At 53.8% G+C, this 14,672-nt stretch overlaps 1 protein-coding gene across 1 annotated transcript; it reads left to right on the top strand.

Moving 5' to 3' along the window:
• The first annotated feature begins 3,575 nt into the window (after positions 1-3,575).
• LOC147096059 (uncharacterized) lies at positions 3,576-4,477 on the top strand. Its single transcript, XM_085974070.1, has one exon. The coding sequence runs from the start codon at positions 3,690-3,692 to the stop codon at positions 4,374-4,376; it is 687 nt and encodes a 228-aa protein (XP_085830196.1). The 5' UTR covers positions 3,576-3,689; the 3' UTR covers positions 4,377-4,477.
• Positions 4,478-14,672: the final 10,195 nt, after the last annotated feature.

The following is a 14,672-nucleotide window of genomic DNA, read 5'->3' as shown; positions in this document are numbered from 1 at the left end:
CATCCTCCGCAAGTCAACGGGATCCGTGACCATGAGGAGCACGTCATCGGCGTAAGCCGAGAGGACCACCTCCACGCCCGGCCCTTGCAGAGCCAGTCCCGTCAACCTCTTCCACAAGAGGCACAGGAAAGGCTCCACGCAAATGGCATATAACTGGCCGGACATGGGGCATCCCTGACGCACCCCCCTCCCGAAGCGAAGGGGCGCCGTCAAGGACACGTTAACTTTAATCAGACACTCCGCGGCAGCATACAGAAGTCGGATCTGGGGGACAAAATGCGTCCTGAACCCGAATGCGCGCAGAGTCCCGAAAAGATACTCGTGATCCACCCTGTCGAACGCCTTCTCCTGATCTAGGGAAAGGAAGGCGACCGACAGACCAGCCCTCTGGGAATGGTGGAGCAGGTCCCGGACCAGATGGATGTTATCATGAATAGACCGGCCCGGGACCGTGTAGGACTGGTCGGGATGGATCATGTGGGCCAGCACGGCGCCAAGGCGAGCAGACATGGCCCTGGCAAAAATTTTATAATCCGTGCTGAGGAGGGAGACCGGGCGCCAGTTCTTAAGAAGGCGGAGATCGCCCTTCTTAGGCAGCAGGACAATCACTGCCCTGCACCCCGAGAGGGGCATCTCCCCGGTCGCCAAACTTTCCCCCAGGACCCGCGCATAGTCGCCCCCCAGGACGTCCCAGAACGCCCTGTGGAACTCCACGGTCAGCCCATCCAGCCCCGGGGACTTCCCCCTAGAGAGCTGGCGGAGGGGCGGCCCGACGTCATCCTCTTTTGGTAAAATCATAAATTTAGACAGATAAAAACTGTAAATAAACCATTAAAACTGTAAATAAACCAATAAAACTGTAATAAACCAATAAAACTTCAAATAAACCTTAATAATCAAATTAAAATGTGGTTCTCCAGCCCAATTATGCACTCCAGTCCCCGCGGCGCCCACCGGTCACGAAAGTGATCTAGCGCGCCGGCGGACACCGCGTGCTCCAGCTCTAGGGCCACCCGGGCGCGAACATGGCCACGGAAGAGAGGGAGGCAATCCGGCCGGACGACCCCCTCGACCGCCCGCTGCCTGGACCAATTAATGGCCTTCTTCGCCAGGCCCAGGAGCAGACCCACGAGGAGGTCCTCCAACCTGCCCGTTCCCCTCCGCACCGGGTGACCGTAGATCAAGAGCGTGGGACTGAAGTGCAACCAAAACTTGAGGAGCAGCCCCTTCAAATAATGAAAGAGGGGCTGCAACCTCTCACACTCGATATAAATATGAAACACGGACTCCTCCAGACCGCAGAACAAACATGCGGTCTGGGAGTCCGTGAACCTACTTAAATACCTATTGCACGGGACTGCCCTGTGCAACACCCTCCAGGCCAAGTCCCCAATAGAACAAGGGAGGACTCCCGCATAGAGAGCCCCCCATTGGGGACCTCCGCCTCCGTCGGAAGGTAAAACGGCACGCCACGGCGTGTCCGGACGGCAGGCGAAGATGGCAAAGTGGAAGGTGTGCAGGAGCAGCCCGTACAGGAAACCCCTCCGTGCGGAATGAAAAGGCACGGAGGGTATTTCCTCGAGACGGCTCAAGTTGTGAGGCGCCGGCTCCCGAGGGGGGGGTCGGGGCTGGGCGCCGACAAGGAATTCCGTCCGAACGGGGGAAAGCTCAGACGGGATCGCCCCACACGCCTGGGCCGCCTCGATACACCTAGTGGTGCCGGGGCGCACTTTCGCCTTTATCGACTCGATGGCATCGGCCGCGAGCCGGACGTTTACCCAAGACATGCGCCTCGCCAACTCCTCCGGCGCCATCCAGCCCACTCCTCCGCCATCGAGCAGGTCCCCGACTCGAGTCACCTTGCCAGCCACAGCTCTGCGCTCCGCCAGCCACCCGAACCTGTGGACGTGGAGGTGCGGATTCCTGAACAGTGGCTCCTGAAGGACAGCCACCATTCCTGTCGGGGGAGAGCTGCGCCTGGAAGCGACCCGGTTCCAAACCCATAGCAGTTCCTGGTAGAAGACAGGCAGCCCCCGCAGGCTGGCACGCGTGCCACCCACTTCCACAAACAGGAGCTGCGTGTCATAATTGAGGCCACGCAGCTGGCGGAAAAAATACGTCGCCAGCACGCACCATCTTGGAGGAATCTCAACGTACAGGTATCTCTGCAGCGTCTGAAGACGGAAAGTCGCAGCCTGGGTGCGAAGGCACACCAGCGCCTGACCGCCCTCCCTAAGCGGGAGACTCAGAACCGCGGCAGAGACCCAGTGCATCCTGTTGTTCCAGAAGAAGTCGACGAGCTTCTTCTGTATCTTGGCGACAAACGCAGGGGGAGGGATCAGAGTAACCAACCGGTACCACAACATGGCGGCCAGCAGTTGGTTTATGACCAACGCCCGACCCCTGTAGGACAACACTCGGAGCAATCCCGTCCAGCGTCCTAAGCGAGTGGCGACTTTGGCCTCCAACTCGTGCCAGTTCGCCGGCCAGGCGTCCTCGGCCGGGCTGAGGTAGACTCCCAAGTAGAGGAGGTGCGTAGTGCTCCAGGCGAAGGGCCTGAATTCCTCCGGCAGGGAGTCCACCTGCCACTGACCCACCAGGAGTCCAGAACATTTCCCCCAGTTTATCCTGGCGGAGGATGCGTCCGAGTAAATCTGCTGGCATTCCCGCATCCTCCGCAAGTCAACGGGATCCGTGACCATGAGGAGCACATCATCAGCGTAAGCCGAGAGGACCACCTCCACGCCCGGCCCTTGCAGAGCCAGTCCCGTCAACCTCTTCCGCAAGAGGCGCAGGAAAGGCTCCACGCAAATGGCATATAACTGGCCAGACATGGGGCATCCCTGACGCACCCCCCTCCCGAAGCGAAGGGGCGCCGTCAAGGACCCGTTAACTTTAATCAGACACTCCGCGGCAGCGTACAGAAGTCGGATCCGGGCGACAAAATGCGTCCCGAACCCGAATGCGCACAGAGTCCCGAAAAGATACTCGTGATCCACCCTGTCGAACGCCTTCTCCTGATCTAGGGAAAGGAAGGCAACCGACAGACCAGCCCTCTGGGAATGGTGGAGCAGGTCCCGGACCAGATGGATGTTATCATGAATAGACCGGCCCGGGACCGTGTAGGACTGGTCGGGGTGGATCATGTGGGCCAGCACGGCGCCAAGGCGAGCAGACATGGCCCTGGCAAAAATTTTATAATCCGTGCTGAGGAGGGAGACCGGGCGCCAGTTCTTAAGAAGGCGGAGATCGCCCTTCTTAGGCAGCAGGACAATCACTGCCCTGCGCCACGAGAGGGGCATCTCCCCGGTCGCCAAACTTTCCCCCAGGACCCGCGCGTAGTCGCCCCCCAGGACGTTCCAGAACGCCCTGTGGAACTCCACGGTCAGCCCGTCCAGCCCCGGGGACTTCCCCCGAGAGAGCTGGCGGAGGGGCGGCCCGACGTCATTTGACGGCGAGAAAAAGCACAAACACGGTGGGCGGGGCCTGGGCGGGACAGGTGGGCGGGGCCTGGGCTGCGGGTTGAGTCTGACGCGTCCGCACCGCGGCTTTAAGAAGCGCCGGTCTGGCGGCCGGAGGCACAGAGCAGCCACCGGCGGGAGAGGAGAAGAGAAGAGAAGAGCAGAACAGAACAGAACAGGCCAGGCAGGCAGGCAGCGAAAAGAGCTATAACTAATCGCGCGGATTAAATGGTGGACAGAGTACTGACCGGGATGGGGATGGACCTACCCGCTCTTGCGGCTTCGCCTGCGCCGGCTCCTCCTCCGCTCCTGCCTCATGCGGACGAGGCGATGGTGCTGGACAGCGCGGTGGCGGCGAAGAAGCGGCGGCCCTACCGCCACAAGAAGTTCAGTTGCACGGTGGCCGAGCACATGAAGGCGGTGCCGGCCACCAAACATCGCCGCGGCCTCCCGGTGGCCGCCATGAAAAAGATGCTGTCGGCCAGCGGCTGCAAGCTGTGCCGCAACGACTCGCGGTTCAACCGGGCCGTCCGGAGGCTGGTGACCAAAGGCTCGCTGGTGCAGACAGCAGGGGCCACCGCCGGCTCGGTTAGGCTCAGTAAGAAACTGGAGATTGCGGTGGGGGAGAAGGAGGCGTCGCCGGGCAAGGAGGTCTCTAGGAGGACGTTGGTAAAGAGACCGGCCAAGAAATCCAAACCGCCGTCGGCGGGCAGGAAGAACCGCATGTCGCTGAAAAAAAAGGACAGGCGCGGCAGAAAGCCCGCCACCGTCTTCCGAAAGGCAGACAGGAGAGCGGCGAGGATGCGGAGGGCGGACAGACGCCCGACTGATGCCACAGCCAGAAAAACCCCACTGGCCAGCGTCAAATCGAAAGACTTGGCAGTTCAAAAGACCGGCTCTTTCCAGAGCCCCTAACTCGGGATAAAGGGGCCGCAACAAGTCTTACGATTGTTAACTTAAAATGTAGCAGGCATATGTGTTGAAAGTTTGATTTAATAAAGACAAATTAAGACGTATGAAGTATGTATTTTTTTGTAAAAACCACCTAATGAGGCAGTGGCTTACCATTTCCCATGTCTTTAATTAATTCTTCCAGCCGTCAATCGGATTTCCAGTTATCGGAAACGTCTTTCTAGTTATAACTTATCGGGAACCACTGCGACACACCTTCGTGGTCATGACAAATGATCCAAATTCATGTTAAATTATCTCCAATCCACAAGCTGTTGAGAAAAGGCTGTGTTGAAAGGGTCTTTTTCTCGATACAGATACCTCTTCGGATTATTCAAACCCATTTTAGTCCATTCACCTAGGAAGAATCTATTGTCCCATCATAGCACGTCACGTTCTTAAATCATTCCCAAGTATTTTCCCCATGCTTGGTTCGCAACAATTTCCTGATCGTTCTAAATTTACCTGTTCCTAGTTTTGACCTGCGTTTGTTTCAGTTCAGTTTGAAGGGATATTCCAGATTTACCCTTTTCTAAAGCTTTTACTATCGTATAGACTCCTTAATGACAGTGATTTCAGACATGCTGATTTTAAACCTTTTCCGGGTAGATATGTAAAATTGTATAGCTTTTTCTTAAATTGTGTAAAAAGTGAGCTAGAGATACAATTAGAATAGGTCTTTATGTCCTATTATAACAACAAGCCAGGAGTAGGAAATGCACACTTATATAAATTAGATCTGCGGATCCTGGATTATATTTATGTAGAAGTAGATCGATGATCTCAATAAAATCAGAAAATATAACGCGAAGATTATACGTAAAAACTGCCACCCCTAAGAATGAGAAAAGCCAACATTTGCCGTAAATTCTATATACACTGAGCCAGGACCGGCTACTGTGCAAACAGGAGAGAGAAATGTAGTGCGAGAACATTTGTCCACGAATAACTTTCAATCTCAGGGCTTTTCTTGTCTCCAATGACTAGGGAACAAGTATCAGTTATAAATGAACGAAGGATGGCGAAACCTCCATCAAAAGGCCGCCCGTGCGAAAGACTGTCTGGACCCAGCCCCCACTTATGATTGTTATGGTAAAAACGTCATCATTGATACAGGGAATGAAAGAAAAGTGGTTGAAATTACAGACTAGTCAAATGGTCCTTTATTTTATCCATGCTCTACATCCGCAGGAGTGACTGCACCGCGGCACAATACAGCAATGGAAAAAACGCAGATGTTTTGTGACGTCGCGGTGCTGCGGGCGACCCGCTGAGCTCACTCCCACATTGTAAAAGCCGAACCCGCCCTGGAGCATCAAATCCCCCCTCTCCCAGCAACAGCATTGTAGCACCATGAGAAACAGAGAGGGATGAACTTCAACTTCAGCTGGGGCGCAAAACGAGCGGGAGCGGATCGGCCGTTTCGCTCCCCCGCCGAAGTCGAATTTCACCCCCACCCCCCGATATTTATCTTCCATTAGTAAATTGTCACAGTTTGTTAGTTGCAATTTGGAGAGGAGCAGTTTTCCATCTCCCTCGTCACAAGAGTATTCATGAATCAAATAGGGAGCATGATCACTTGGCTTTAAGCACTGTTCCAAATCCATTGAAGCGTTTATTGTAAAAAAAAAAGCAAAATATTGCGGCTGCTGGAAATCTGAAATAAAAACAGAAACTGCTGGAAATACTCAACGGGTCAGGCAGCATCTGCAGAGAGAGAAACAGAGTTAACATTTCAGGTCGTCATAACTGGAAAAAGTTTATTGTGATGGATGTCCTTGACCATTATCTTTAAGGTTTATTTTGCAAATGAGATAATGAAGCCTATGATAGTTATCTGGGTCGGTGTTTCTGCCCACACTAAACTAGACCCGAATATGGATAAACACAGCCAGCTTCACTTTTGTCTTCGTTGATATGAGTCAAGTCTATGACCGTACCGTTCAACTGGCATCCCTCTGACATCATTGACATCACCAGCAACTTTGGCCGGCAGTTTTTTAGATGCCAACTGCAGCAGCACCAAACAAACCAAGCTAGAATATTGCCCGCCCTCGCTGTGATTTAAATTACCAGCGAAGTCCTTGGCCAATCAAACATGGCCACAGTGATCAGGGTGACAAGGAAAGCTGCAAATAAGCTCGCAAATCCTGGAAACAGTCACGCCTACTACATGAGAACCCAACTCAGGTCTGATACAGTTTTCTACAGACATGGTCAGCTGAGATCAAGCCCTATGATCGGATCAAGTGCCCAATTTTACAGACCAAGACAAATTAGCTGAGACCTTTCATCTCAGGAAGTAGCACTGGGAGATATCCAGGTATAGGTTGTCATACAGTTTAGGCGCACAATCTCTGTTGTTTCCTAGGGGGAAAATCCTGTATCACACCATTTGGGGCACCATTGTCGGCCGTGCGCAAAGTTTAGTGCCTGGCGCTAATTATCGCCTCCGACAGCAAACTTGGCTTTTATCGCCCCTGGAGGTGATTGGAGCGCTAAATCAGGCGCTTCACACCTCTCTTAAGGCGCAAAGGCTGAGGAGCGAGGCGTTATCTCAGAGCGCTGGCGAAGCAAGGAAGGGCGAATCAAAATAAACCTGCAAAGTGCTGCTCAGTACTCAAAACTCCTTCACAAAAATCGTTGAATCTCTCCAGAAGTCTCTCTCTCTCTCTCTCACAGAATGCATGGTGCAAAAATGTCACCGACAAAAAAGGCAGGAAGCGGTCGCCTTTAAATAGCGCTCCCCTAGTCCCTTTCTGACAGCATAATGCTCCCCTCAACCTGTTGTTGCTAGTTGCAAGCGGTAAGGCAGGGGGTGCCACTCAATATCTGGTCCGGGGCGCTAACAGGGCGTTGCGCACTCGACTGACATCACAATCTGCCGGCGCAGGAGATCGCAGGAAACCGATAAAATTCTGGCAGGTCTGGACAGACTAGATGCAGGAAGGATGTTTCTGATGGCCGGGGAGTCCAGAACCAGGGGTCATAGTCTAACGATAAGGGCTAAGCCATTTAGGACTGAAATGAGGAGGAATTTCTTCACCCAGAGAGTGGTGAATCTGTGGAATTCTCTGCCACAGAGGGCGGTGGAGGCCAGTTCATTAAATATATTCAAGAAAGAGTTGGATATATTTCTTGAGGCTAAAGGGATCAAGGGATATGGGGAGAAGGCAGGGACAGGGTACTGAAATTGGATGATCAGCCATGAGCTCATTGAATGGCGGAGCAGACTCGAAGGGCCGAATGGCCTACTCCTGCTCCTATCTTCTATGAATCTATGAATTTCCCAAATTGGCCTGGGTTTTTATCTGTATTTTTGCCTGGTCCAGGAGATCACATGGCTTCTGGTGGGGTGGGGTGTAAATATTGTGATGCACAAGGTACGACAGTTGTGCGGGCAGGCTGGATGGACTAAAGGGTTTTTTCCTGCCTGTCATTCTTCGTATGCTCATATCAAGGCCCCTCAATCCAGCTACTCCCAAAGACAGAGGAAATAGAGACAGGAGTTCTTGGATTAAAGATTTGGGCCTAGAAATTCAGTTGGGCGCGCCAGCCGTTAGCGCCTTAGGAGGAGTAGATCTCGAGCGCTAGGCGCTTAGCGCCCGGGCGCAGCGCGATCTGCGCCTCGCCCCAACTTCAGTACACATTTAGCGCCGGCGCAAAGTCTTAGCGTGCGCCCTGCTGCGCGCGCAGATCATGACGTCATTTACTAGTGCAACGCCCTTTGTGTGCCCTGAACCGGAACTTCACTCGCGCCGGGCCATTGTGCGCCGGGTGGCCGTAACGACTGTGAAGTGGAACGGTACACAGCCGAGGCGGGCTGCGGGGAGCGCTAATTAAAGGGCACTTACCCTGCACTATAAAGGGCAGCCATTTTGCAGCATTCACTCTTGTGCAACGGTTTTTTGGAGAGAGACCAAGGAGGAGAGCTTACTGGTTTGGACCAACACTAGGACAGGCATTTTTGGCTCAGGCCAGAGCTTAGCAATTATCTTTGCCTTCATTGAGAGCTCAGTGTTTGCCAGCATATAATGGGGGCTGCATTGGGTGCCAACGCTGACTTTCAGCCTTATGCCAGAAGGGCTTACAGACGCCGTGAGAGAGTGGCAGCCCTGGCTAGACGCAGAGGGGGCAACAGGCATCGCCAACTGAGGCCTTACCCACCCAGGGTATACCACCAGCAGTCCTCCTATCTGACCATGTCTGCCGCGATGTGTGTAAGGAGGCTGGGATTCAGAAGGGAGGTTGTTGCAGACATCTGCCAGCTGCTTCAGAGAGATCTGCAGCTACAGCTGATGCGCAGGACGTCTCTGTCGGTGGCAGTGAAGGTGACGGTGGCTCTCAACTTCTATGCCACCGGCTCCTTCCAATCCGCTGCTGGGGACATCGCTGACATCTCCCAGTTCGCCGTGCATTGCTGCATCCGCCAGGTGACCGAAGCCCTTTTCAGAAGGAGACATCAATTCATCTCCTTCCCCATGACCCTGGACAAGCAGCAGCAGCGTGCAGTGGGATTTGCAAGAATAGCGGGCTTCCCCATGGTGCAGGGCGCCATTGACTGCACGCATGTAGCTTTACGGGCACCTCTGGAGCATGCCGAGGATTACCGCAACCGGAAAGGCTACCATTCCCTCAACGTACAGCTGGTGTGTGACCACAGGCAGCGCATCCTAGCTGTCAATACCCGCTTTCCAGGCAGCAGCCACGATGCCTTTATCCTGCGACAGACAACTGTGGCTGACATGTTCCAGGCACAGCCTCCCCCAAGAGAATGGCTTATCGGGGACAAAGGCTATCCTTTGTGTACCTGGCTCATGACACCGCTCCGCGCGCCCACGACCCCTGCTGAAGAGGCATACAACAAGAGCCATCAAACGACTAGGAACATCATAGAACAAACAATCGGCATCCTCAAGCAACAGTTCCGCTGTCTCGATTGCTCCGGGGGAGCCCTCCAGTATTCGCAGGAGCGAGTCTCCCAATTCGTCGTCGTTTGCTGCATGCTACACAACCTGGCTATCCGCAGGACTCAGGCACTGCCACCTCACGTTGGACCCCCACCTCAGGAGGAGGAGCATGAGGAGGAGGAGGACGAGGAGTACCAGCCCAGGAGGGAGGCACAAGGTCCAAGGGCCGCCCGTCGGCGGCTTACTGAACGTCACTTCTAGGCCCCCTGTCAGGGAATGGCTTGTGCCAATGAAAGAACATGATTGCAGCCGCTCCGCAAGCCCTCAGCCGGTTAAGGCAACAAACACTTCAAAGATCAAACATGGACAATGTTAATAAATAAAATGCTTTATTGTACAAACTCAGGGCCCTTCCCACATGAAAACCAAAAACAGACGAAACCCCCAAAAAGCACTCAAACACATTACTCGCTCCCACAACCTGGAGAGGATTAACAAAACAGTGCAACTAAAATGGCCGTCATCCTCGGCCTTCGTAAAAAACAAATATCCAATTCTCGGCCTCAAAAAACAAACATCCAATTCTCGGCCTCAAAAAACAAACATCCAATTCTCGGCCTCAAAAAACAAACATCCATTTCTCGGCCTCAAAAAACAAACACAACTGGCCACACATTCGACTTTTTGGCCCGCTAGGGCGATGCCTTGGCCATCTTTGTGTGGCCCCTGCCCGCCCTGCTGCTCCTCCTCAAAGTAAGGCCATTGGCTGCTGCAAGGCTGGGGGCAGGCTCCAGAGGGGCACATGTCGTGACGGCAGATGCCCTTGGGGGTCGGCCTAGTCGAGGTCTGGCCGTCGAGCGGGCGGCTGTTGAATGCTGCAGCTGTGGCTGGCCAGCATCAGTCACTGCAGCAGCTCCTGGCAGCTCCACTGGGGGAGTGGCAGTGGCGGCTGGAGGAATGGGGGCAAGCTGGTGGATGGCAGGCGCTCGCTGGTCGCCTGAGACACTGGCACTCGCCCGGGCCAGCACTGCAGCATGCGCACCAATCTGCCGAGGGACAGACCGCTGTGCTGCTGCAGCGCGCCGGGTGCCCTGGCGATGCCTGGCTGACACAGCGAGTGTGGCAGCAGTGAGTGCCCGTGTTGACCTGTTCAGTGACCTCATCAGGGCACCCAGTGACTGCACGGCACCACTGATCAGCTGCCCACTCGCTGCCTGAGATGCCCCGAATGCCGCCCGACTCGCTGCCTGATCTGCCCCGAATGCCGCCCGACTCGCTGCCTGCTCTGCCCCGAATTCCGCCAAACTGATGGCCTGTGAGGCCCCGACGTCGGTGACACTCCGAGAGAGGGACTCGATGGCCTCAGGCAACCGTGCCACTACCCCTATGAGCTCCGTGTGCCGGCGCTCCGAGTCCGCGGACAAGTCCTCGAGACGTTCCATCTCCTCGGCGAAGACCATCTCCGGACTGGAGGCCGGACTCTCCCTCTGGGGAGAAGGCCGCCGAGCTGGCCGACCCTTCCTGCATTGCTGGGCACCGCTGGGCCCAGCAATTGGACTCCCCTCCGACCCTTCCCCCCTCTGGGGAGAAGGCCGCCGAGCTGGCACCCCCCTCCCGCGTTTCTGCAGGCCGCAGGTCCCATGAGCTCCCCTCCCCTCTGACACTTCCGCCACGCTCCCCTCACGGGAAGACGTGTCCCCTACATTCGCATGGGTTGCCACGGCTGAGGGTTCCCCTGATGGGCCACCTTCCCCTTGCTCCTCCTCCTCCTCCTCTTCTGAGGGGCTGTCACTGGCAAGTTCAGGGACCTCCTCCTCACCATCTGAAAGCAGGAAGGCACAAGAGTAGCTTTAGAGTGAGGAGAGGGCGTCAGCGAGGGATGCATGAGTGGTGGCATTCAGCGCATTGGTCGGACAGTGGCAAAGGATGTAGATCTGATGCGCAAGTGGGACGAGAGAGGTCCAAACGTTGATGTCCTTACCATTGGTGCCCAGAACAGGGTCGGCATCTCCACATGCAACGGGGCCAATCACCCGGCCACCCATGATGCGCTCCACGCAATGTTGCAGCTTGGTGAGCGGCTGGATTTGGGGTCGGCCTCCCCCGGTTGCAGTCTGGCTCTTCTTGTTATTGGCCAGCTTGGCCTGCAAGAGAAAGGACGGCCTCTAAGTACAGTGTGTAGCCCTGATCTTGTGTGCACTGCCTCCCATGGTGGAATAGCCTGGCCAGTGTGTCGCCCTGATCTTGTGTGCACTGCCTCCCATGGTGGAATAGCCTGGCCACTGTGTCGCCCTGATCTTGTGTGCACTGCCTCCCATGGTGGAACAGCTTGGCCAGTGTGTTAAGTGCAGAATGTGCAATTGATGCTCATGCCTGTCCCATAGCTGCTGGATGAGGGCTGGCCATTAGGGCTTTCAGGTCCCTTTGCCCATAATGTGAGGTGCACATGCAAGGATGATGAGGTCACTGGAAAGGGTACTCACCCTGACAATCCGCGTGAGCTCTTTAGACTTTTTGCGGCATTGGACACCGGTCCTGGGGACCTCGCTGTTGGCTGACACCTTGCTGGCGACATGCCTCCAGGCTCTCCGGTAGGCGCGGACCGGCGCCTTCCTGCCATTGTCCGGGTACAAAATATGGTGCCTCTTCTCCACACCACCAACCAGCACACTCAGATCACGCTCTGAGAAGCGCTGCGCTCATTCACGGGCCTTCTGCATGGCTTCAGGCGCTATTTGGGTCCAGCAGCAGTGTTCAGGCCTAGCTGGAGGGCTCCACTATCCAGGGCGTGGCAGCAGACAAAGTCGACCCTTCCCCCTTAAGAGCTGGCCGGCGCCAGGGTGTCTGCTATCAATCACGAGATGGCCGCACCTGCGCTGCGCCCGGCCTCGGCGCTCTCGCTCAGCACCTCCGGCTTAGCGCCTAAAGAGAGGCGTCCAGCGCCAGTTTTAGCGCTCGAGCAAACTCTTAGGGCGAAGCTAATGAATATCGGAGAAGTGGCCTCGATTTGGCGGCGGGCGCAAACTTTAGCGGCCGCCCGACTTTACCGCCCCAAAAGTGGCTACAATGAATTTCTAGGCCTTGATATCTTCACTTCCACGATCTAGCAGCTTGTTTCCAGCATGGATGTCTCTGGTCTACATTTCAACAACCAAACACACCTAGCCTGCCTTTCCCTTGGCAATCAGCATATTATTCCCTCTCCAGTTGGTGTATGAAAGTTCAGATCTAACTTGAAGGACAGATGAAAAACAAATGGCAAGGCTGGAAGGCATTTATTTTAATGCAAGGAGTCTTGCAAATAAAGTGGATGAACTGAAGTTGTTGTTGAACACATGGGAGTACGATATTGTTGCTGTCACGGAGACATGGTTGAGGGAGGGTCAGGACTGGCAGCTCAATATTCCGGGGTATAGAATCTTCAGGTGAGAGAGAGGGGGGTGTAAAAGGGGAGGGGGTGTTGCAATATTAATTAAGGAATCAATTACTGCTGTAAGGAGGGATGATATATTAGCGGGTTCCTCAAATGAGGCCATATGGGTAGAACTTAAAAACAAAAAGGGGGCAAGCACTTTGCTGGGAGTGTACTATAGGCCCCCAAACAGTCAGGGAGAGATAGAGGAACAGATATGTAGGCAAATCTCAGAGAAGTGCGAAAATAATAGGGTAATAATAGTGGGGGATTTCAACTTCCCCAATATTAATTGGGATAGTCAGAGTGTGAAAGGCTTAGAGGGTGCAGAATTCTTAAAGTGCATCCAGGAGAGCTTTTTGAGCCAACATGTAGAAAGTCCTACAAGAGAGGGGGCGGTACTGGACCTAATTCTAGGGAATGTAGCTGGGCAAGTGGTGGAAGTGTCAGTAGGAGAGCATTTTGGCGACAGTGACCATGATTCGGTGAGATTTAAGGTGGTCATGGAAAAAGACAAAGACGGCCCGGAAATAAGGGTTCTAAATTGGGGGAAGGCCGATTTTAATATGATAAGGCAGGATCTGGCCAAAGTGGACTGGGAGCAGCTACTTATAGGAAAATCCACATCAAAGCAGTGGGAGACTTTCAGAAGGGAAATAGAGAGAGTACAACGCCAACATTTTCCTGTAAAGGTCAAGGGTGGGACCAACAAGCAAAGGGAACCTTGGATGACAAGGGATATACAAAAATGCATTAGGAAAAAAAGGGGGGCTTTTGGCAGTAACAAAAGACTAAAGACGGAGGAAGCCCTAGAGGACTATAAAAAGTGCAGGGGCATACTTAAAAAGAAATTAGGAGGGCGAGGAGGGGCCATGAAATAACACTGGCGAGCAAAATAAAGGAAAATCCTAAGATGTTTTATAAGTATATTAAGGGCAAGAGGATAACCAAGGAAAGGGTAGGGCCCATTAGGGACCAAAGTGGCAATCTGTGTGTAGAGCCAGATGATGTAGGTGGGGTTTTGAATGAATTTTTTGCATCTGTGTTCACTATGGAGAAAGACGATGTAGACATAGAAATCGGGCAAGGGGACTGTGACATACTTGAACATATTAGCATCGAGAGGGAGGAGGTACAAGCAGTTTTAGCAGGCCAAAATGTGGATAAATCCCCAGGCCCAGACGAGATGTATCCCAGGCTGCTGTGGGAGGCAAAGGAGGAGATTGCAGGGGCTCTGACACAAATTTTCAGAACCTCTCTGGCCACAGGGGATGTACCAGAGGACTGGAGAACAGCTAACGTAGTACCATTATTCAAGAAGGGTAGCAGGGATAAACCAGGGAATTACAGGCCAGTGAGCCTAACATCTGTGGTAGGGAAATTATTGGAAAAAATTCTGAGGGACAAAATTAGTCTCCACTTGGAGAGGCAAGGATTAATCGGGGATAGTCAGCATGGTTTTGTCAAGGGTAAATCATGTCTGACCAATCTGATTGAATTTTTCGAGGGGGTGACTAGGTGTGTGGATGAGGGAAATGCTGTGGATGTGGTTTACATGGATTTCAGTAAAGCTTTTGACAAAGTCCCGCATAGGAGACTGGTCAAGAAGGTAAGAGCCCATGTGATCCAGGGTGCCTTGGCGCATTGGACCCTAAATTGGCTGAGTGGCAGGAGGCAGAGGGTGATGGTCGAAGGTTGCTTTTGTGACTGGAAGCCTGTGTCCAGTGGGGTACCTCAGGGATCGGTGCTGGGACCCTTGCTGTTTGTGATCTACATAAATGATTTGGATGAGAATGTAAAAGGTATGATCAGTAAGTTCGCAGACGACACGAAAATTGGTGGGGTGGTAAATTGCGAGGAGGAAAGCCTCAGGCTACAGGACGATATAAACGGGTTGGTCAGATGGGCGGAAAAGTGGCAAGTGGAATTTAACCCTGA

Source organism: Somniosus microcephalus, unplaced genomic scaffold (assembly GCF_052327205.1).
Source record: "Somniosus microcephalus isolate GS21.2 unplaced genomic scaffold, FLI_Smic_1.0 unresolved_chr1, whole genome shotgun sequence".
Lineage (NCBI taxonomy): Eukaryota > Metazoa > Chordata > Chondrichthyes > Squaliformes > Somniosidae > Somniosus > Somniosus microcephalus.
The sequence above is the reverse complement of the archived record's forward strand: the minus strand, read 5'-3'. Positions and strand labels throughout refer to the sequence as shown.